Source organism: Canis aureus, chromosome 1, assembly GCF_053574225.1.
Source record: "Canis aureus isolate CA01 chromosome 1, VMU_Caureus_v.1.0, whole genome shotgun sequence".
Taxonomy (NCBI): Eukaryota; Metazoa; Chordata; class Mammalia; order Carnivora; family Canidae; genus Canis; species Canis aureus.
The window spans coordinates 86,657,593-86,679,805 of record NC_135611.1 but is presented as its reverse complement, the minus strand read 5'-3'; the positions used below and the strand labels follow the sequence as shown (position 1 = coordinate 86,679,805).

Below are 22,213 nucleotides of genomic sequence, written 5' to 3'. Positions count from 1 at the left end.
CACAGAATCACAACAGGGAGCCTGCTTCCCCCTCTGCCTCTCTCTCATAAATAAAAATTCATGAGAGAGAGAGAGGGGCAAAGACATAGGCAGAAGAAGAAGCTCCCTGCAGGGAGCCTGATGTGGGACTCAATCCCAGGACCCCGGGATTACACCCTGAGCCAAAGGCAGACGCTCAACCACTGAGCTACCCAGGCATCCCATAAATAAACAAAATCTTTAAAAAAAAAAAAAAAAACCAGCTCAGTAATTTTCATGTCAGGTAGAGTTAATTTAAGGCTTTTATTAAACACATAGCACACAACTGCAGAGCAGGCCGCCGGTGGCATGTTTTATAGTCTTTAGCTGCTTCCTATTAGTGGTAAATTATTCACGCCAAACAAGGTGTTTAGACACAACTTTCATATGTTTTATTTTTTTCTCATATGTTTTAAAATCAACTGATCATCTAAGTGATAGGCAACCCAATGAATTATCAGTGATGTTTGGGACAAGTGGCTCTAGGTTCTTAGTTGTTGGCTTTTTTCTTTCTCCCCATTTCCCTTATACCATCTATGGTTAAATCCAAGAATAGTTGAGGGCATATTTCCCACCTTTTAAGGCAGAATGAAATTTCCTTCACAGACTGTTCCCAGGGCATCAGCACCATCAGATCAGACTCCAGTTTGATGACTGCTACACTTGAACAGCACAGATGCTAGAACTCAGGAACTCTACCACCAATGTTCACTCAATGACTTGTTTTTCATAACAACTACGTCCGCAGTCACTAGAACTCCATGTATGAAGAGGTCTGTGTGGGCAGTAAGTGAAGACCCAACCTCCACACTGGAAAGCTGATCCAAGGACCACCCTGTTAATTTTTGTGGGAGCTATCTGCTAGTGTAGCCCTCCCTCTTCCCCTGGAGTCACAGGACCTAAAAGAGAACCAGCCAACGTGGTTGGCATCCCGAATTGCACCTATGCTTCTGTTTCATGCCTTAGCCATTCTGGAAAACCAGATACAGACCTTGGTAAACTAACCCATGTTCTATTTTAAACCAGGCAACTGCAGAGTCTGCCTGTGGACATCAATGAGAGAAGTATAGGTCATTTTCCAGTTGTAGCCACCTGTGTGTGGGAGTGGCGAGAGAGACGGCCTGAGACTCAAACTCCCCATCCCACCATCATCTTGGAATAGGTAAGATGGTGGAGGTGGGGTATGAATCAGACTGTCCTGTGTGCTCAGAGAACAGAGGGCACTGATGAAACCACTAAGCCAACGATTTCTGTGGCCCACTATACTGTAAACAATTACTTCTCAGTCTTCTCTGCAGTCTTTATAAAAACCTTCCAACAGTTTTTATCTGCATCTGTCTTACACCACCCCAATATTCCTCTTCTTTCCCATCCTTTTATCCTCTGGTTCCCCAGAAGAATAAGCCCTGGACAAGTAAACTACCAAGCAGAACTCAAATCTCTTCATATTATTACAATGAACTTCTCCAAATTCTATGTTCTGCTGTTCCTCTGAAACACTACCATCCCCATGCCCCTGTCATCACTCCAAGTCATTGTCCCTTTTGAGCTATCACTTGAATGTCAAAAATACCTCAGGTCACATGAGACTACTGTTCTCACCTTGAACCCAATAGGACAATGTGCATGGAATTACAAGTCTCTCTTGCACATACTTCTCCTCCTAGTTGTCAAGACTCAGTACGAATACTTTGTGTTCTTGTCTTTGGGAATATGCTATCCCTCCTCCTCCCGCCATGGTCACCATGTGGGTACCGTTAAGGACATACTTACATGTGGACCAAACTTCACGAGAGAGATGTTATTCCTGGGAGTTATCTGCCACGGATTCTTCATAAGGAAGCCAATAGCACTGGTGTACCTATCTGGAGTTGGCACATATTTTTTGAAAGTACACCTGGTTAGATGAATGGGCCCATCATAAATCTGAAAGCCTCTGATTGGGAACGTCCTGTTGAAATACAAGATTTTGTTTAATGCACATGGGCCATCCCTGTACTGGCATTCTCTTACAGATTTGTTTTATAAACACTATTAACTATCTCGGCCACACTAAGCACAATTCTAGGATCCAGTGGTACCAAGAGAAGATCCCTGATCAAATGAAACTTACACCGCAGTGGGAAAGGCAAACAGAAAAACAAGATAATTTCAGAGAGCAGGTGTGCAGGCAGTGAGACACGGTACTACAACAGACCAGGTGTGAGAGACGTGCTGCTTTGGACAGAATGGAGGCCTCTCTGAAGAGGTGACTTTGCTTCCTTGAATCAACCCAGTTATGACCTTTCATTTGGGAACTCATATACTTTAGTTTTGTTTCCAAAATCTTTGGCAGGCAGGAGAACAAAAGATAAATCTGTACTTTCACAGAGAGGATCTCCTTCAAGCCACTAAATGATAGTAATAAGATGAAATGATATACTTAAAAGTATAAAAGTGTAAATCCTCAAGGCTTACTATGTTAAAGGGGCTGGCTGGATTGAGAAATTTAGTTTATTCACTTTGCTCCTTTCTGTTCAAACACAAACCCCTTAACCTACTAATCATATATCATTAATCATAATTAAGGTAAAAACCCCATAATATTCTGGATCTCTTAGGTTTCTACCCCGTTAAATTCTTTAATGGCACTGCAGAGGATTTCTATAGCAACTTTAGTTTATAACTCGGCAGTGTTTTATAGTAAAAGCATACATGCTAGCAAGATAATGAAATAGCTTGGTTAAAAAAATCTATGCATCTTGATGTATTTCTTTTTTTATTTTGTAAAGATTTTATTTATTCATTTGACAGAAAGCGAAGACAAGCAGGGAGAGACAGGCAGAGGGAGAAGCAGGCTCCCAGGTGAGCAGGGAGCCCGATGTGGGACTTGATCTCAGGACCCCAGGATCATGAACTGAGCGGAAGGCAGACACGTAACAGACTGAGCTACCCAGGCACTTGCATCTTGAAGTATATCTAAGGATAAATCCCAAAATGGTTCTGTCTCACAGAAAAAGTAGTCAAGACACAGTAAAATAAAAGCTGGATCCATTGTCCAGTGAGGAATCTTTGTTTGGGAAACCTTCCTTTGCAAAGAAGCAACAAGCATTTTGAAATAAAACTGGAGGCCAGGGCAGCCCAAGTGGCTCAGGGGGTTTAGTGCCGCCTTCAGCCCAGGGCGTGATCCTGGAGACCCAGGATCGAGTCCCACATTGGGCTCCCTGCGTGGGGCCTGCTTCTCCCTCTGCCTGTGTCTCTGCCTCTCTCTCTCTCTCTCTCTCTCATGAATGAATGAATAAATAAATAAATAAATAAATAAATAAATAAATAAATCTTAAAAAAAAATTGGAGGCCACATAATGTATGTATACATTTGTCAAATCAGAATTTTGTACACCTGAAACATAATATTGTAAATCACTTATGCTTCAGTAAAAAAAAAAAAAAAGAGAGAGAGAGAGAGAAAAGAAAAAGAAGAAAAAAAAAAAACTGGAGGCCAATGTAAAGTAAAAAGAATGGAGCTGGCCACCATGATACTGCTGCCACATGCCAACCAACACAGTTTTCATGACACATTAGCCGAGACAACTGCAGCTTCACTGTGACAGGCACAGTGCTGAGGGCAAACTAACAGGGTTTGAATCCCACCTCAGCTCTTTTTAGTAAACTCCTCATTTAGAAAGCAGGATAATGACAGTACCCACCTCACTGGACTTTGCAAGGATTAAGCAGAGAATAAAGTATTCAGAACAGGGCCTGACACATCATCAGCATCTAATAAATGTTAGCTATTAAAAATCCATAAAGTTTCTTTCCCAGTGGCTTCCACAGTCTGACTAGTAGGATGGCTACACAAAGCGTAGCTTATAATAGCGTTCAAGATTTCCCAACACCACGCTCACTCTCTGCCAGAAGCTAGTAAAGCCCTTCTGCCACCGAGCACTGCTCTGTCCCTCAAATAGCAGCCTCTTTGGCCCACGCCCCTGACCTGTCCTAGCCCCGTGGCCACATACAGAGTACAACTCTAAGGGAGTGGGTGTTTGGTGCATTCTGGCAGTAGCTCTAACATGAGACCTTTAAAATATGAGTTTTTCTCTATCTGTGTTTCTACAAGTAAAATGAGGACAACTCCAAACTTGGTCTCAGAACTAAGGTATGGATTAATTAGTTAATAGTTCCCTAAAAGCTCTGAAGAATCTTTCTGGTGGGAAGTACTCTTTTAATGACAGTGATTATTTTGACAGAAAACATGCCAAGAGTCTACTCCGTACAACAGAAACACTGGTAATTAGATGGCCGTGGTTAGGGTTTGAGTCAGCTTTGGCATTTACCAACTCTTATTTTCTAGGAGTCTTTTCAATAGGTTATTTCCTTTTTCCAGGGGCTATTTCTGCAAACCTATCTTCACAAATAGAGGCCAAAGGGATCCCTGGGTGGCGCAGCGGTTTGGCGCCTGCCTTTGGCCCGGGGCGTGATCCTGGAGACCCGGGATCGAATCCCACATCGGGCTCCCGGTGCATGGAGCCTGCTTCTCCCTCTGCCTGTGTCTCTGCCTCTCTGTCTCTCTCTGTGTGACTATCATGAATAAATAAATAAAAATCTTTAAAATAAAAAAAAAAAAAAAAAAAACAAATAGAGGCCAAAATGACCTAATGTCATACTTCATAGTTTGGCCAATTTCCTGTGGCTCAAAAAGAAGAAAACCAAAAAAAAAATCGGCAGCTACTAGAAGACCTCGTGTAAGGAATGAAAAGAGACAGCTTCCTATGGGATACAATTGATAATGAAACCTATAGAGCGTCTGGTAGCTAATGCTCCAGAGTTCCAGAAGATAATATACACAACTGCAATAGTAATAATACCAAAAATAATAATAGTGGCAATTAGATAAGGTGGGAAAAGTGTCACAGTGGGAACCAATCCATCCAACATTACTACAGAAACTTCCACAAGGGTTAGGTTTTCATTTATCGTTCAAACTAACTGTCCACTGCTAAACCACTGCTTACCTGTTCCTAGGTAAGGTCCGGGGCTTCTGGTCTATTCCTCCAGTGCCTACGTACTTGTTCTGACCACCCTGAAAGCCATAATTCCTGCTCTCCCCAACAAAGAGAGATTCGGATACCTCCTGGCTGGAGCCTTCATCACTTGGGAAGCTTCCATCGCTGTAAAAGTGAGTATAACCATTACACTCCTCTCCATGAGATTTAAATTCATCCTCAGATAAAGGCAAGCTATAGCTTAAAAGCTAAAAGTTTTCCAAGCAGCCAGGAGCTTTCTCTAATACATATTATCATCAATAAGTCCTTCTAAACTGTGAACGTACATATAAATTAATAATACATGGTTTGCAGGTTAAACAGACGAAAATGCGTCTAGCATCAACAATTGATTATTTTCGTCTCCAGCAACAGCAATGCACATGGGTGAATGAACTTGCCCTGAGTCTAACAGTTCGAAGACAAGTATGTCTAAGACAGTGGCCCAAATAACTGTTGTCCGGAGACAAATATGGGGCATAAAAGGTCTTAAAGATCACTGCAACATCAGACCAGCTTCTAAGAAAGAAATTATTTAATATGTTCCCAACCTTTATTCCGTTCTTCTCGAGTGTTATCTTTTAAGCAAAAAATCTGACAGTGCTACCTTTCTTTGGAGTTCCAGCTAATATTAACCCCTGACTTTGGTATTATGCTAATATAATGATATAACATTCCTATGTGTGATTAAAAAAACAAAAACAAAAACAAAAGAAACCCAGGCTATTTTACCTTACATCTTTAAAATAATCAGGTAAGTATTTTTAAAGTAATTACAAACCTGGCAAAGGTCAGTCCTATTCCATTATCTGCAAATCTATAAGAGAAAAGAGAATAAAAGAACGTTGTTTAATTTACCACCTCAAAAAAAAGAATAAAATAAAATAAAAATAAAAATAAAATTTACCACCTCATATAACAAGAGATAATTTCTCTCAGTATTCAGTTTTTAGGAAACCCAGGAGGTTCCGATGTTTACTCTCCAAGACCACAGAATGTGTTTCGTTTCCCAATAGCTAAAAGCACAGCCTTCACAGTGAAGGCACCTGGTTCAAATCTAGGCTTTGATGATCAACGGCCACATGACCCAGAATGACCTTGGGCAAGCTACTCAACCTGACTCTCCCTCAGTTTGCTCACCTAGAAGTTGAAGCAATAACATAACCTTCCTCATCAGATACTCAAGGGCATTAAACATAATAATTAATTCCACCCCTTTAGGACAGTTCCCGGCACAGAGTACGTAGCATATAAGTGTAAGCTATAACTATTACTTTTCTAATTATTTCTGAGAAAAACAATTAGATCATGGTACCCTCTTCAAAATGTTCAACGTGAATACCCAAGCTACTTCTACAGCTGTAATACAAAACTAATTTTTGCATGATGAAAGTCAGAGGGGACAGTAAAAATGCCAAGGAGCTAACATCAGTGCCAGCCAGAAAAACACATGTTTTTCTAGGCTCTTGGACACCAAATTTTAACTCAATATACATCAAAATTTCTCCTAAAATTATGTAAGTGGGAAAAGAGAAAAAAGTGGGATGCTCACTGCCTCAGATCATGTGAAAATGTAAGTCAACAACCTTATTAAGGTGGAATTCACAACTTTTGTTTTGAATGGCAGTGGAAGAGCATCAGAAAAACTTCAGAGTTTCCAAAAAGGAAAGAAAAAAAATTCCAGGTAGTTTCAAAATCTTTATTTAGCTCTCTGACATAGACCATGTTTGTTCTATAAAGTTAAATCCCCAGTTTCTGTTCAATCTCATCAGAAAACTCTTGGGTCGCCAGACAAGTTCAGTTCCAATAAAAGCAGCAGAATGAGACAATTCCAAACATTTGCAGTCTGTGAACACAAGCATACTTCCTCAGAGCTCACCCTATTAGTAATAATAACGATTCCAGAGGTACCTGACTGGTTCAGGCAGAAAAACATGCAACTCCTGATCTCAGGGTTGTGAGTTCGAGCCCCACGTTGAGTGGAGAGATTACTAAAAATAAATAAATTTAAAAATATAATAATATCATTTCAGAAAGTACCACCGTGCTTTTATATGCTGGGGGTTTTTTAAATTGCCTTAAAACATAAATACATCAAAAAATAAATAAATAAAAGCATACATCGGTGTCATCAGACAATGACTTTGCAGAGAATACCTACGCGGAATTCTGAACAACAATGTCTCCGCCTCTGACCCAAGCTCCGTTGTCATTATTTTTAAAAGAAATGAGCCTGTCAATTAAAGCAGCAACACGTGGTTTTTCAGGGTCTGCATCCTGATGAGGCCTAAATCTTGGGGTTAAAAAAAAACAAAAATGAACTTTTTAAAAAAGCACTATTTACAATTATAAGCTTATGTGTCAAAAGGCAGGATTTATATTTGACCAAAACAAACAAAATCTTAAGACACAATTTACAAATTCATTATTTATATTTCAGATATTAAAAAAAACTTACATTTATTTATATAAGTTTCCAGAGAACTGCTTTCATAACTTATTTTTTTAAATCAAGTTATACTATAGAACAGGACACTGCAAAACATTCTAAGCACTAAAACCATTTCAAAACAAACAAACAAAAAAAACCCTCAGACCAGGAAATCTGGCGTGTTTTCACAAATTCTTAAGCTACGTGACACTAACATAAACATACTGAATAAATTCATCAGATATTTCAACATCTATATATGTGAACTAGATTATTTGAATTGTGTGCTGGTGAAATGTTTTAGATACAGAGATTAAACTAGTTCAAGATCTTAAAAATGCCTAAATTTAAGACATATTGTATTTAATTAACTTACTAACCACAAAGATTGAATTCTACCTCTTTTATTCTTGTCCTTCTAGAATACTTACAAGGATCTTAATGAAAAGATTAAAGAATTGGTGTCAAAAATTGTCCCATATAACAAATCGAATAATTAATTCCATAAGGCCACCTATTTTTTTTTAAAAAGGATCATTCCTATCTTAATCTCACAAAGCTTGGGCGCGGGTGGGGAGAGAAACAGCTAGATAGCTTTTTAAAAACCAATTCAGCAGTTTGAGATTTTTCAAATATGCGGTCAGCAAATACCATTTGCTCAAATGCCACTACTTCATTGCTGGCACACAGTAGGTGCTGTGATGGGAGATAAAGCCATGCACAGAGAACAGTAAGTGCAAAGGTCCCTAGGCGTGGGTGACCCTGGCTCATTCAAAGGACGAACAAGTTGGCTGGAGAGTAAAAAGCATGGAACAGAGGCTAGAGAGCTGAGCATGTGCCAGGCAAATATGTGGCTCTTCATTCTAAATGCCGCGGGAAAAGCAGAAGAACGCCTGGGTGTCTCAGTCAGTTAAGCATTTGACTCTTGATTTTGGCTCAGGTCATATCTCAGGATCATGAGATTAACCCCCATGTGGGGCTCACACAGAACATGGAGCCTGCTTAAGATTCTCTTTCTCGGGGATCCCTGGGTGGTGCAGCAGTTTAGCGCCTGCCTTTGGCCCAGGGCGCGATCCTGAAGACTCGGGATCGAATCCCACATCGGGCTCCCGGTGCATGGAGCCTGCTTCTCCCTCTGCCTGTGTCTCTGCCTCTCTCTCTCTCTCTCTCATGAATAAATAAATAAAATCTTTAAAATTAAAAAAAAAATTCTCTTTCTCCCTCTCCCTCTGCCCCTCCCAACCTTGCACATGCACACATGCTCTCTAAAAAACAAAATTTAGGATTTATCTTGCATAAGTAAAACTTTGTACCTTTTGGCCATCACCTGCCTATATCCTGCTCCCCCCCCAGATGCTCACAGCCATTAATCTAGAGATCTGCCATACAGCATAGTGCCTACAGTTAGTACCACTCTGTTGTACACTTAAAATTTGCTAAGAGAGTAAGTCTTAGGGTAAATGCTCTTATCACAGAAACATTAAGAAATATTCTTAAAAATTTTTAATGATAACAATAAAGGAGGCAGGAGAAAACTCTGGGAGGTGACGGCTCTGTCTATGACCCTGATGATGGTGATGGCTTTATGGGTGTATACCTATCCCCAAACTCCTCCAGTTGTATACATTAAATCTGCACAATTACATGGTAACCATACCTCAATAAAGTAGGTGAATAGATCAATGGATGGATGGATGGATGGATGGATGGATGGATGGATGGACAGATGGATGGATAAATAGATGTGGTAGAAAGTCTTTAGAAACTGGGAGTCAAGGAAGTTATACTAGATTTCACTTTTTTTTAAAACTGGTAATTAGCTGCTACTTGGTGAAAGGATTGTAGACAATAGACCACAGAAGACTAGTCTGGCAAGGACTACATCCACCCTTAGACTGTATATATAACCGCTTACACTAAATAGCTCTGACCTAAGGGGTGAAAAGTCTAACTCTGGGCCACCACCCACTTTCCAGCATCGTGGTTGCTGCCAAACAGGTTTGTAGTCATTACATAATAGCATGCCAGTGGAAAGTTGTGGAAAGAAAACTATACAATGTTCTTAAAGAAAGCCAAAAAAGGTATCATAAAGCAACAATGATTTTCTGCTGCAGCCATCTTGTCTTCTCTGAAATTCCTCTCCATATAAATCAACTGTTGACCACTTGCTTGGATACTCTTTATTTTCAACCTCTTGATGTATAGATGATAGCTTTATTTTCAACCCACTTGATATATAGATGATAGATAACTTTCCCAATTTTTCATCATGCTTATCTATAAGCAGCTTTAAGCAAACTTTTCAATCTCCCTTAATTGTCCTTGGCTTTAAACACTAGTTGGTTTTCATGTTCTTTCATTCCTTTGGATGAAATGTCCCAATCTCAAACCAAGAGTTTCCTTGGGTAATAATTTCCCATCTTTGGATGCCTTTAGTTTCACATCTTGAAGGCACAAGGAAAGGCTCATCTGATTAACAGTTGAGTCAACTTCCCCTTTGTTGAACAGACTAAAGATCTCTGAATCCCATGAGCCTGATGTTTAACTCATGGGCTGGCTTATTACTCATTGTGTTAGAGTTTTATCATTTTTACTCATGTCTGGACTGCATGAATGCATGTGGGCAAAGTCTACACATTAGTTTATACAAAATTAAATGTATACACCAGCTGCCAAATGTCTTGTTACTCATCTCCTATAATCAGTTCTTTTCAATAACAACTTCCAAATGGACTCTAATTCCCAATATGTATACATTTATAAAATGGCAAGAGGAATAAGAGCAGAGAAAAAAATTACCATTATCATAATATATACACATACCCAGTAAAGAACTTCTCAGGCCATTATGGATAAACTGTTTTATTGTCAAGTCTAATTAATTCTGAATTAATTCAGAATTCTAATGAACTCTGAAATATATATTCTTATCCATCCACTCATACACACCTACAGAATTTTTTAAGGCAAGGAAGAGAGTCAACTGTGTTGTATTTGAGAATCTTTCTGTTAATACTAGGCCAAGTACACACTATTAATTCTACCAGTTAAAATAACCTCTTAAAGGCAACTGTGTGCTTGCAGCAAAGCTTTCTTTGTTTGCCAGTTCATATGCTCTTCTTGGTTCCTGGTTGGTTGTTATCTCTATGCTCCTTTTTCTTTTTAAGTTTATCCCCTATTGGGACACCTGGATGGCTCAGTGGTTGAGCATCTGCCTTCATCTCAGGTCGTGATCCTGGGGTCCTGGGATCGAGTCGCACATCAGACTCTCCACAGGGAGCCTGCTTCTCCCTCTGCCTATGTCTCTGCCTTTCTCTGTATCTTTCATGAATAAATAAATAAAATCTTTTTTTAAAAGTTTATCTCCTGTTTACCCATTTCATATCTTACTCAGCTATTCGGTATCTAGTAACTTCTGTTTTATTTAAATAATGTCCCTAGTTCCTTGGCTTCTCAAATGCCATCTGATTGTTGCTTTAAATATTTCAGGCTCAACTTGACCTTTAGGAATCCTGGTGAGCAATTTTACTCACTGTACTTTGCCCAGTTTTCTCCTGACCTCATGCCTTATTACTGTGTTGCAAGCATCCTGCCTGGCACTTAAGTGGACTTACCAGCCTACAGTGTGGCTCTTATCTTATTCCCTTGTGAACAACAGGGCCTGGCGTCTTTTCTTAAATGCCTATCAACAAAGCCTCTTAAATTTAGCACCCTTGTGTAAAACCAGAAGTTGGTCAGTCAACTTGCAGTATCAGAAAATAATACAAATGCAGTTTCTGCTGAACAGGACTTGAAGTTGCTATCTTTTCCAGAAACTTTTATTTCCATTGGAGACATGTTATTTATTTTGGCTCTTATTTAGCACGTAAGAGAACGTTGTTGAAATGTTCCCCCTGTTCGAACCACATCTTGTGGTTATAATAGAGCCCAGCAATGATGGGACTCTGGGACTATAAACAACTGAACCAAAGTAGCTTGTTCATCAAGTTCAAGATTTTTCCTGTGAAATACATTCAATGCAATGTTCCATTCTGACCACTGACAATAAATTCTACATGACTTGGTTTTAAGGAATTACACGAAAACATCTTAGTTCGGTTTTTTTGTTTTGTTTTGTTTTGTTTTGTTTTATGATTAGCTCATTTTTCAATGAACCATGTTCTACTTTGGGCCAAATGTAGACCCTGTTTTCAATACCTCTCCTTTTTCTTTCTCTTTCTGCACATCTAACATCAACTGACAACTCGGAGGCGGGGGGTAGGAATGGAGAAAGCATGGACCTTGGCATCTCAGTAAGATTTTATAACAAACCAACCAACCAGACATAGGATTAAAGAACAGCAGAAAAAAAAATGTTTTTCCAAGAGCTTCCAGCAAACTTTGAAAACTTCAGTTTAAATGTGTTACTGTCAAAGAGAGCACAACGGCTTAACTCAGGAAGTTTTGCTTTAGCAAGATATGGCCATAGAGTGAGGTAAAAGGATGAGCTCTACCTTGCACTGTTATCCAAACAGAGGTATTCCCTTGGGTCTGCAGCACTAGCGTTGGTCGTTTTGACACCCTTGTCAATAAATAAGCCAGCCTGGAAGATATAATGGACTGAAATGAGTATGAATCCTAAGTTAGATCTACACACACACACACACACACACACACACACACACACACATCCAAATGGTACTCAACTGGCAGTCAGAGAGACGTGACTGACCTCTACTAGATACAGATTTGGGTAGCACGAGCAACCAAAGCAGAAGGGTCAGGTTGCTGTATTTATGGCTGATCCAAAGATGACAGGTTATTCTCAGAAGATTCCAAGGGCTCTGTTTCCCTTGGCTATAAAGTATCATTCTGGAGAGTCAGTCCCAAATTAAACAAGATAAAAACCTAATCATCCACTCATTATTTAGATCTAATATTCTTATAATTAATAGAATAGATTAATACGTGTCCTCATGGTACACTGCATTAAAAAGTAATTAGAATGAAATGTTTTTTATACCACTATAATTAGAAAATTTTGAGGATTTCTACTTTGAAGTGCTAATCTCTCAATAATTGTTAGCCTTAATCAACTACTCGGCTCACAAAAATCATAATTCTGACTAAGGATTTTTATTCTCTCACGTCTTCAAGTGATCCTAAGCTTTTCAAATTATAACACACTTATGTTTTTAAAGGATCCTCTCAGTATCATAAACGGAAAGGATTAATTGAACTTTGATGTGGTTCACATCAAAGTAAAGAATCTGGGCATTGTATCATATAATGAAAATATCAAAGTGCCTTCTGAGCACAAAATGAGGCAAATATATTTACCCCTTGAGTGTGGGGATGAATGCTAAATATGGAAGCTGGAGTTCCTAAGTGGCCTTTGGTTTACTTGATCTGCATCATTTTAAGTTAGGTCAAATATCATAAATAATATTTTGCGGGATCCCTGGGTGGCGCAGCAGTTTGGCGCCTGCCTTTGGCCCAGGGCGCGATCCTGGAGACCCGGGATCGAATCCCACATCGGGCTCCCGGTGCATGGAGCCTGCTTCTCCCTCTGCCTATGTCTCTGCCTCTCTCTCTCTCTCTGACTATCATAAATAAAAAAAAAATTTTAAAAAAAAAAAATTTAAAAAAAAAAAAAATAATAATATTTTGCTACATAATTAGTATTAAATGCCCACGAGGACACTCTATCAGCACTATGAACTAAGAAAGGATGCTTCTTAACCCAGAGAAACATATTATTTAATGTATAGATTACTAAAACATAATATTAGTGACTGGAAAGAAGGTGAGAGGAAGGAAGGAACACAGGGATCAAATCCCTCACTACAATTATTCAGATTATATACGTGTGTTGGTAGTTATGCCTGTGGTGTATAAAGGTGATACGTACATAATGCTGAATGTGGAAGGGTTACGGGTCTTTTTTAATTACAAATTCCTTTTTCTGGTGGTAAATGTTACCTAAAACCGACATTTCTCACTTGTGTTTCTCAGCATTCCATCCTTCACCCTGGAAATCATATGAACTGATTTTGTTAAAACCTAGGAACCTACCTTAAAACTTGAATGGACCCTGTTGTTATAAAATATACCCAATGGAGTGAGTTCTGGTTTTGCTAAGAGCTGCAATCCACTGGATTCCCCCGTAGGTTCCTTGTGGAATAAATACCATATTCCAGCATCCTGTCATTAAAAGAGCAAGATCATTAACAGCCTTTCTTTATAATGCCACTCTATGAAACATGCTCAATAAACATGCTTCATAAGCAAAGTGAAATCTTTTTAACACTAATTTTTCATTGTTTCGGGTTCAGAGTGGACTATAAAAGCTGTGCACTCACCTAGCACCCTCAAAGCCATTATAATCAGGCTTTTAAAAAAACAAACTTAACTCTGCTTATGGTATTGGATAGAAGTAATTGGCTGACACCAAAACTCATTTTCAAAATATAACTCTCCCATCATCATCTACAAAAGTTATGCAGAATTAGAACCAAACAAGCATGCCTGCCTTCCATGTGACCCGGACAGCACGGCCTTTTAGCAATATGAGTGTTTTTCTGTTTACCTCCAAACCTGATCAATAGATGAGTCATACTCATTAAACAACTATCCACCAACACGCAGAGCTCACTGACTTCTTTCAAACAACTCCAATGCCCTTCCTGTCCCAAGGCAAATTTTTGCCAAAGAGAAAAAACCACCACACGCATGAATCAGGATGCTGTCTCAGTCTGGATCCTGTCTGTTCAATTTCAGTATTACTAACCTTAACAGGAACAGCACAACAGTTTAAAATTTTCTGACTCTCAAAATGAGATATAAAAATCAAAATTAGTGGTCTTAAACCCCACAATTGTTTTACTTTACATCTTAATTAAAAACCAGCCCAACTCTAAAAACAACTTCACATGATAGAACTCTGAGTGAATAGGTTGTTCAAACTTAAACATAAGTCCAAAAGTGTGCCATACATTCATATTCGGCAAACATTAGTTTAGTACCCACTCTGTGCCAGGTGGACAGTAAGGCTATTCTCAAAGAATTCATGGTCTGATGGGAAATACAGAGACAACTAAAATATATGTATTAGGTATTACGTTAATTGTAACACACAAAGTTTTTTTGAGGCATAGAGAGATGAATTGTGGAAAGCGTATACATCCACACACCAAAATGAATGCAGTATTTAACATTTTTCCATGATAAAGGTTGAGAGATGGGTCTTAATAAAACAAACTATCTTGAAAAAATGTGTTTGCCACCTTTACTCTTTGGGGCACAAAACACAGCACAGATGAAGACAGATGAGGCTCCACAGCACAGCCCTATAAGCTGAGGGTAGGGCAAACCCTCCCAGGATGAAATGGAGTCTGGGGAGGGGGTAGGAGGTGGGGGCAACAGGGGGTAGCAGCTGTTTCCTGTTTAACACTGTGGTGTCAAAACAGGTAAAAGGAGCTTTGTAAAATGCAGTGGAAACGTACAAGAAGAAAGAGTTTGATTTATTTTGGGAGGAAAACCCTTGCCAAAACATGAGTTCTACTGGAACAGTTTTTCTAGAAAGAAAAGAAAGAACTCACAGAATGAAAAGGAAGAAGAACGAATATAAGATGGAAAACGAAAGACATGCTGTCTTCATGTCTCACATGAGCCCCAAGAAGGGTTGCTGGCAACCTCGCCTCACATTTTTTTTTTCATAAACTATTCGCAATGTGCTTTCATCTTCAACCCATGACTTCTGAAACAAGCTGAAAGGAACCTCTGCTCTGGCTGCTCATTTGAAATGTAATGCAGATCAGAAGACGATCCCAGGGTAAAACTGCAAATCAAACCCCAGCCATCTTGGCCCCAAAAGTCATCTCCTAATTAGAAACTCTCAACACAAACCCAATAGAGGCTCAACAAACATTTGGCCAAAAAATGAATGGACAGAAACCTGAAATGATTAAATGTCTAGATCTCTGGCCTATTTTTTTTTTTAAGATTTTATTTATTTATTCATGAGAAACACAAGGAGAGAGAGAGAGGCAGAGACACAGGCAGAGGGGAAGCAGGCTCCACGCAGGGAGCCCAACGTGGGACTCGATCCCGGGTCTCCAGGATCACACCCTGGGCTGAAGGCGGCGCTAAACAGCTGAGCCACCTGGGCTGCCCTCTCTGACCTGTTAAGTAAAGATTTTGGGCTTTATGTCTTTAAGGAAAATCACAGGTGTGAACTCCACCATTACCCACTGATGCCTGTATTCTGGAAGAAATACTCTCTTCCACTAATCTTTTACTTGGTCCTGGGAAATAATGCTAGGTGTCTCTTTTCTTTTAAAACTTTTAATAGCCAGAATATATAAATATGGATATTTAGGGGTTGCTGCAAAGCTCTTATCTCTGTACTATAGTTTTCAGCACTGATATAATCATAATAGTTTAACGTCTTCAAGATTCACTTTTATATGATAAATTAACAACTTTGAATCACACTCAATTATACATGTAAATCTCCCCAAGCTTCTCCAGGAGACATTTCTGCCATCCCAAAATAGTTCATTTATTCTCTTAAGTTATTCTTGTGTGCATGTCTCTGAAATAATTCAAAGCACCGAGTTAATGTAAGGCACATAGTTGAGTTTAGCTGCTTTACCAAGGAGATGAAGTCCCCAAGTGTGGATGATCCCTGCATTTAACAAGAAGATGTACACTTGACAAGAACGACCGCTGTCATAATGTTCTACAGAACAATCCATTCCCCTAAAGAAAAGCCAAGGTTTTCTTTGTTTATCAAAATTAAAAACTGAAATGATTAGGTACCAGGCCATGCCTGACTTGAATATGAGGAGCCAGAAAGATTGCACATGATCCGCTAAAAACACACTCTGAGGGGATCCCTGGGTGGCTCAGCGGTTTGGCACCTGCCTTTGGTGCAGGGCGCGATCCTGGAGTCCCGGGATCGAGTCCCGCGTCAGGCTCCCGGCATGGAGCCTGCTTCTCCCTCTGCGCCTGTGTCTCTGCCTCTCTTTCTCTCTATGTCTATCATGAATAAATAAATAAAATATTAAAAAAAAAAAAACACACTCTGAGAGTATGACAACCCCACACATTACCCCACCTCTTTTCCCCCACTTGGCATCTGTCTTACCTCACTCATAAACACTAACTGGCATGAAGGACGTAAAAGAAACAAAAGAACCATCTCAACCATATCCTGCTTTCAGTGAAATAAGCAGTAGCAGAAACCACCGCCATCCTGAGTTAGACCGCCACACGTTACATCACGTCCATATAAACCAGAATACTTATAAACAGGAAAACAAAACAATGGAAAGCACTTAATATTACTTACCTGTGAGCCCGCAGCTGCGTTACTAATCAGGTGATTGTTGGGATGCGCAATCCAGAAAGTCGAAACGGCCCTGCAAGGCATTTTTTAAGGTGATTTAAGCATTAGTCATGAAAAAATCCTGCCCACTAAAAAAACCTTCCCCCCAAAATGTCTTCCGTCCCCCCAGAGTCAAAGGCCTGGAGCATCACACATGTGCTTTGTTCTGTGCCGGCCACTCACATGCAGTCCGTGGCGGGCACAGGGACGTAATTCCCAAACACTTTGTCTCGCATGGTGGTACACATGGAATTATTCCTATCGGTGGGGAGCAGGGTGCCGGGTTTGGTCAGGAGCCCCAAATTGTGGAACAAAATATTTCTCTGTTCAACACCATCTTCCAAAAAGAAACAATGACCCAGCGTGTCGAATCCAATGGTGTCTTTAATCTGCAGAAATACAAGTGTGTGATGTCATTGGTAATGTGACTGGCAGTGGTTTAAGTGACAAGTACTGTCCAAGTAGCACGCATGGGAGCATGGGACACATGCAGAAACACTGTCATCGTAACTGAAGGGGCAAAGCCGGATATCAGGTTTTAACCATCTCTGAATAGAGAAAAACACCAGAATTTTCAGTAAAAGGATGGAGAAAGATGCAGTACAGTAGCTCACTTATACCACATTGAGAGGTGGTGACAGCGAAGGAGAGTTAATTGGTCTCAACAATATGCGCTAGCAGACAGAGAGGCTCCGTACCAGCAGGCCATTTGTCCCATGCACGGTGATGCACCGTGAGAAGCTGTGATGAATAGAAAGGCCATCCACGAACGTCGCGGGGCTGTACCCCCCCTTGTAATCCACGTCTCCGCACAGGTGAAAATGAACAGGATACCGCCCCAGCTCCTGCTGACCCATGTGTTTCAATTCCACATAAGAAAGATGGACGGAGGTGAAGTTTTTCCTTATCTATAAGACAAGATAACCAAAATCAAACCAACACACTCTGAAATATTCAAGTAGAAAAAAATATATATATACACACACACACACACCCACACACACATATATATAGATATAGATATATATATATATGTATGTATGTATATAGTTCTAATAGAAAATGTCTAAAGGAGAATATATATTAAAATATTTATTTTCTGTGGCACCTGGGTGGCTCGGTTAGGCATCTGCCTTCAGCTCAGGTCCTGATCTCTGAGTCCTGAGATGGGAGCCCCTCGTCAGGCTCCCTGATCAATGGGGAATATGCCTCTTCCTCTCCTTCTGCCCCCTCCACCAAATAAATGATTAAAATCTTAAAAAAAAAATAAAAATTTCTTTTCTTTGGCACCTTGCTTTCCTGGATGTCCAGTTACTAATTTAGCAAATGCTTCCTTTTTTCTCCAAAGTAGTCTCTATGCCCAATGAGACTCGCACTCACGACCCTGAGATCAAGAGTTGCATGTTCTACTGACTGAGCCAGTGAGGCACCCCAGCAAATGCTTCTCAACCTAAGTGAATACTTTAAAGAGCCATAAAAATAGCCTCTAATTAGTAATAAAAGGAAATGTAACCAGGAAAGCTATAGAAATGATTACTATATATGTAAAGTGTTTTTGGTTCATTCAAATATTTTGGTCATTTCCAGTCTTGTCTTGTTCTTTTATTTCTATGAACTCCACCACAGTTTGATAAATAGTTATGTGTAAATCCTCCCTCAATGTTTTCATTAGCACATATTATTTACTTCAGCTCTTTTTATAAATGTCTCTGTGATCCACAATTTAAACATTCTATTTTTAAACACTGGATTTTTAATCATACTACTAAAAACAAAGGAATAACATTGACCAACATTTCATTAAACAATATAACAGAAATGTTGCTAACAACCATAACCTATTCAGTGCACAAAAACTGATTTTAAAAAAACATGTAGCCAAAATGCAGGCCAAAAATCCAATCAGTTAGTACAGTGCAATGCTTCCCATATAGTAACTGCTCAGTAGTTTTAAAACTGCATACAAAATAAAATAAATAAAAAACTGCATACAAAAAATATTTTGACAGATATTTTGGATGTATATATTGTTGCTGCTTACTCTTTCATAATATGAAGTTTTAAAAAGAATCATCGATCTTTTCAGAGACTGCATGAAAGGACACCAAGAGTCTTTGGTTGTAACTGGTTCTTCCCAACATGAACTGATTTAATTCTTCATGGGACAAAATGGTTTAACTATAGGTTGAGGTCAACTAAATGAAGAGATAACTCTTTTAACTATGCAAAATCTCCTCGCTGACATTGAATAGAAAAATAAAATATGATTTCTTTTTAATACCCAGATATAGCTCATTCCAAAACTTGAAAGTTTTCACAAATGTGTATTTAGCAACTAAGGAACTCATTAAATCTTTTTGCCTACCATGACATGTCCGCCAAAGGTATCATAATCAAAGAACTGGCACTGGTTTCCAGCATAGCATGAGTCCTCCATTTCTCCTCGGATTAGAATATTCCGGGTGAGAATTCCAACCTCTGCTCTCATGTCTACACCATCAATGATCTCACCCATGTGCAGGAACTGAGGGGCTTCTGATTGATGTGGGCAAGAGACAAAAATATTTTTAAAAAGAACACATGAAAAATATCACAAAGACAGTCCTTTTCATTCTGCAACTCTAAGATACTATCAAAATTTATCGTCTGCTTCCAATTCCTAATACCTCAGAATCACAGACTATAAGGAAGCAAAGATTTTAAAGATTATTTACTCTAACCACTCACTCGATGTCAAAATTACACAGAGACAGAGAGGTTAATCCTCTCCTGAATGGCACCAATATTCTGGAATCTACCTAAGTATCCTCTCTCTCTCTCTCTCTCTCTCTCTCTGGATCCTGTCCATACCATATGCTCTTGTTCTAATCCCAAGGACACATGAAGAACCAAATCCATAGTGAATCCAGAAAAATGGATGGTTTTGTAGATGTTGATAATGAGGTATCCAGTTATTGTTGCTTTTACTTCAAAGCTAAAGCAATATGCATTTAAATATTAACAGTACAAATATTACCATTCTTTCTCTCCTACTTTTTAGTATTAGTATAGTATATTACTATATTATTTAGTATTAGTATACATATTAGTATGTATTCTTTTAAGTTTCCACCTTTTTTGGATGACTAGAAACACTTTTAATAATGAGCTTTTCTCTGATGTTTTTAATATATAAACTCAGGAAGGAAAAATACAAATAAATCAAGCAGTTAAGATCATGGGAGATTCATTATCATGTAGACTTGTTAACAAGAGTGGGAATTTCCAAACAAAATTAATGCCAGATGGTAACATAGTGGTTTTGGGTTTTGTTTCCTTCTTATGCTCTATATTATCAAGAAGGAAAAGTACCACTCTGAATGAAGCACAGAGATAAAGTGCCAAGTGAGCCAACTGTCCAATTTTTTTTTAAAGCCAAAATTCTTTCCGTTAAACTACAAAGCTCTCAATTACCCATGAGTGTGTGCTATGAAAGTTACTATCAACTCTTATCAATTTTATATAATTTTGAGTACAGAAGGAAGGGAGACGATGTAATAAATGAAATGCATAATAAATTCCACAAGTCAGGCAACATACAACCGAGCTTTGCCTATTACCTGGCTCAGTTTAAGTACCTGGTAAATATCAGCCATTCTTCCTAAACACACCTTACAGTATGGATCTCACTGCATATTGCTTCCCCTCAAAAAACATGATTCAAGATTATGATAAAAATGTAGTCTATAAACATACCTTTCTGGTTCTATTTTAAATATTAGTGAGATCTATATATTTGCCAAGGCAGTAGGCACTCAAAAATCATGAGTTTTTTTTTTAATTACAAAGAAGAAAGAGGTCTATTTAAATATCAATCAGAAAAAAATAAATAAATAAATAAATATCAATCAGTTGGTAATTGGGATTATTATTTGATAGCAAAAATTAGTAAGAAACAAGTTGGATAGGATCTTAGGGGAAAAAAATCCATCTAGTCCATATCTTTTTATTTTGTATTTTTAAACAAAGCAACAGCACAAAAACACTGATTTGCCTGCTACATATCATTCATAGCAACCCTACTGCTTTACTAACTACTCTTTATCTAACATTCTCTGGGATCTAGTGTTCAAAGCACCCCACTGCTAAGATCTTCAATATCCAGATGATAATGAGGATGCTGATGGTGATGATACTTTGGCCTTGGGGTAGGGAGAGGGGAGGGGGGATAGTCTAGGAATCAAATGGCAAAAAGCAAGTCTGATACCTTTGACTTTGACCTGGAAGCGGTTGCACTCAGGACAGGGGAGCAGAGTGAACTCCTCTGCTTGGTACATAGAATAGTCTGTGCTTGCAACCACAATCTGGTCTCCAGGGTTCCAACTACTAACGTCATCCAGCAGATGAAGCTTCACTCCATCCACCACCTCCACCCGGAAACCTGAAAGAGAAACACCTACACCAAAAAGCAAGAAAGAAAATGATGCATTAGTAGGCATTTTCCCCCCCTAAAATCAACCTCCTCCCTGACCCACAAATCAAAAGTTAAGACAGATGCAAACCAGTAAATTTCTAACAATGTTAACCATGTGCCAGTCATTCTGCAGATACAAATGATAAGAAGATGAACATGGACATCCCTGAGCTCCAGGATAGAGAGCCCCAAGTTCCCCTAACCAGACGGGACATGAAATGTCACGTCAACAACTCTTTTATAATTTTGAAGAAGGCTCTCAATTTCCAAATCTCTCACTGTACTTCAACTCAGTGCCATAATACTGGGTGCCTGGGTGGCTCAGTCAGTGAAGCATCTGCTTTGGGCTCAGGTCATGATCCTGGGGTCCTGGGATGGAGCCCCGCAATGGGCTCCCTGCTCAGCAGGGGAGTGGGTTCTCCCTCTGCCTCTGTCCCTCTCCCTGCTCATGATCTCTCTCTCTCTCTCATATTCACTCTCTCAAATAAATAAATAAAATATTTTTAAAATAAAACTATAGTCCTGCTTCCAAGCCATCCTAAAATGCAGTAATGCCAAACACAGAATAGGTCTGTATTCAGTACTCAGTGCTTCGATCTGATCCAAACAGGATGAGAAAACATTAACACACACATACTCTTAAGAATAAAAGTTTGCCAAGGCAAGCTCTTTTCTGTGCCTCTGTTCATGCTTTATTCTTTAGCTACAATGTCCTTCTACTCTTAATTCACCAAGATTCTAACCCCATCTTTTAAAGATCAGGCAAATCGGGATCCCTGGGTGGCGCAGCGGTTTGGCGCCTGCCTTTGGCCCAGGGCACGATCCTGGAGACCCAGGATCGAATCCCACATCGGGCTCCCGGTGCATGGAGCCTGCTTCTCCCTCTGCCTGTGTCTCTGCCTCTCTCTCTCTCTCTCTCT

General features: G+C 39.3%; 1 protein-coding gene across 5 annotated transcripts in view; it reads right to left on the bottom strand.

Annotated features, from left to right (window-relative positions):
- The window catches only part of CEMIP2 (cell migration inducing hyaluronidase 2), a 79,484-nt gene that overhangs the window by 21,958 nt on the left and 35,313 nt on the right, over positions 1-22,213 (bottom strand). For all 5 annotated transcript variants that reach the window (XM_077906997.1, XM_077906992.1, XM_077907002.1 and 2 more), the window contains 11 exons: positions 21,087-21,275; positions 19,206-19,375; positions 17,539-17,748; positions 17,024-17,229; positions 16,805-16,874; positions 13,525-13,653; positions 11,964-12,052; positions 7,201-7,332; positions 5,821-5,856; positions 5,010-5,165; positions 1,792-1,969 (listed from right to left, as the gene is read on the bottom strand). In XM_077906997.1, the coding sequence (XP_077763123.1) occupies positions 1,792-1,969; positions 5,010-5,165; positions 5,821-5,856; positions 7,201-7,332; positions 11,964-12,052; positions 13,525-13,653; positions 16,805-16,874; positions 17,024-17,229; positions 17,539-17,748; positions 19,206-19,375; positions 21,087-21,275 (1,565 nt within the window). The remainder of the gene's footprint in view (positions 1-1,791; positions 1,970-5,009; positions 5,166-5,820; positions 5,857-7,200; positions 7,333-11,963; positions 12,053-13,524; positions 13,654-16,804; positions 16,875-17,023; positions 17,230-17,538; positions 17,749-19,205; positions 19,376-21,086; positions 21,276-22,213) is intronic.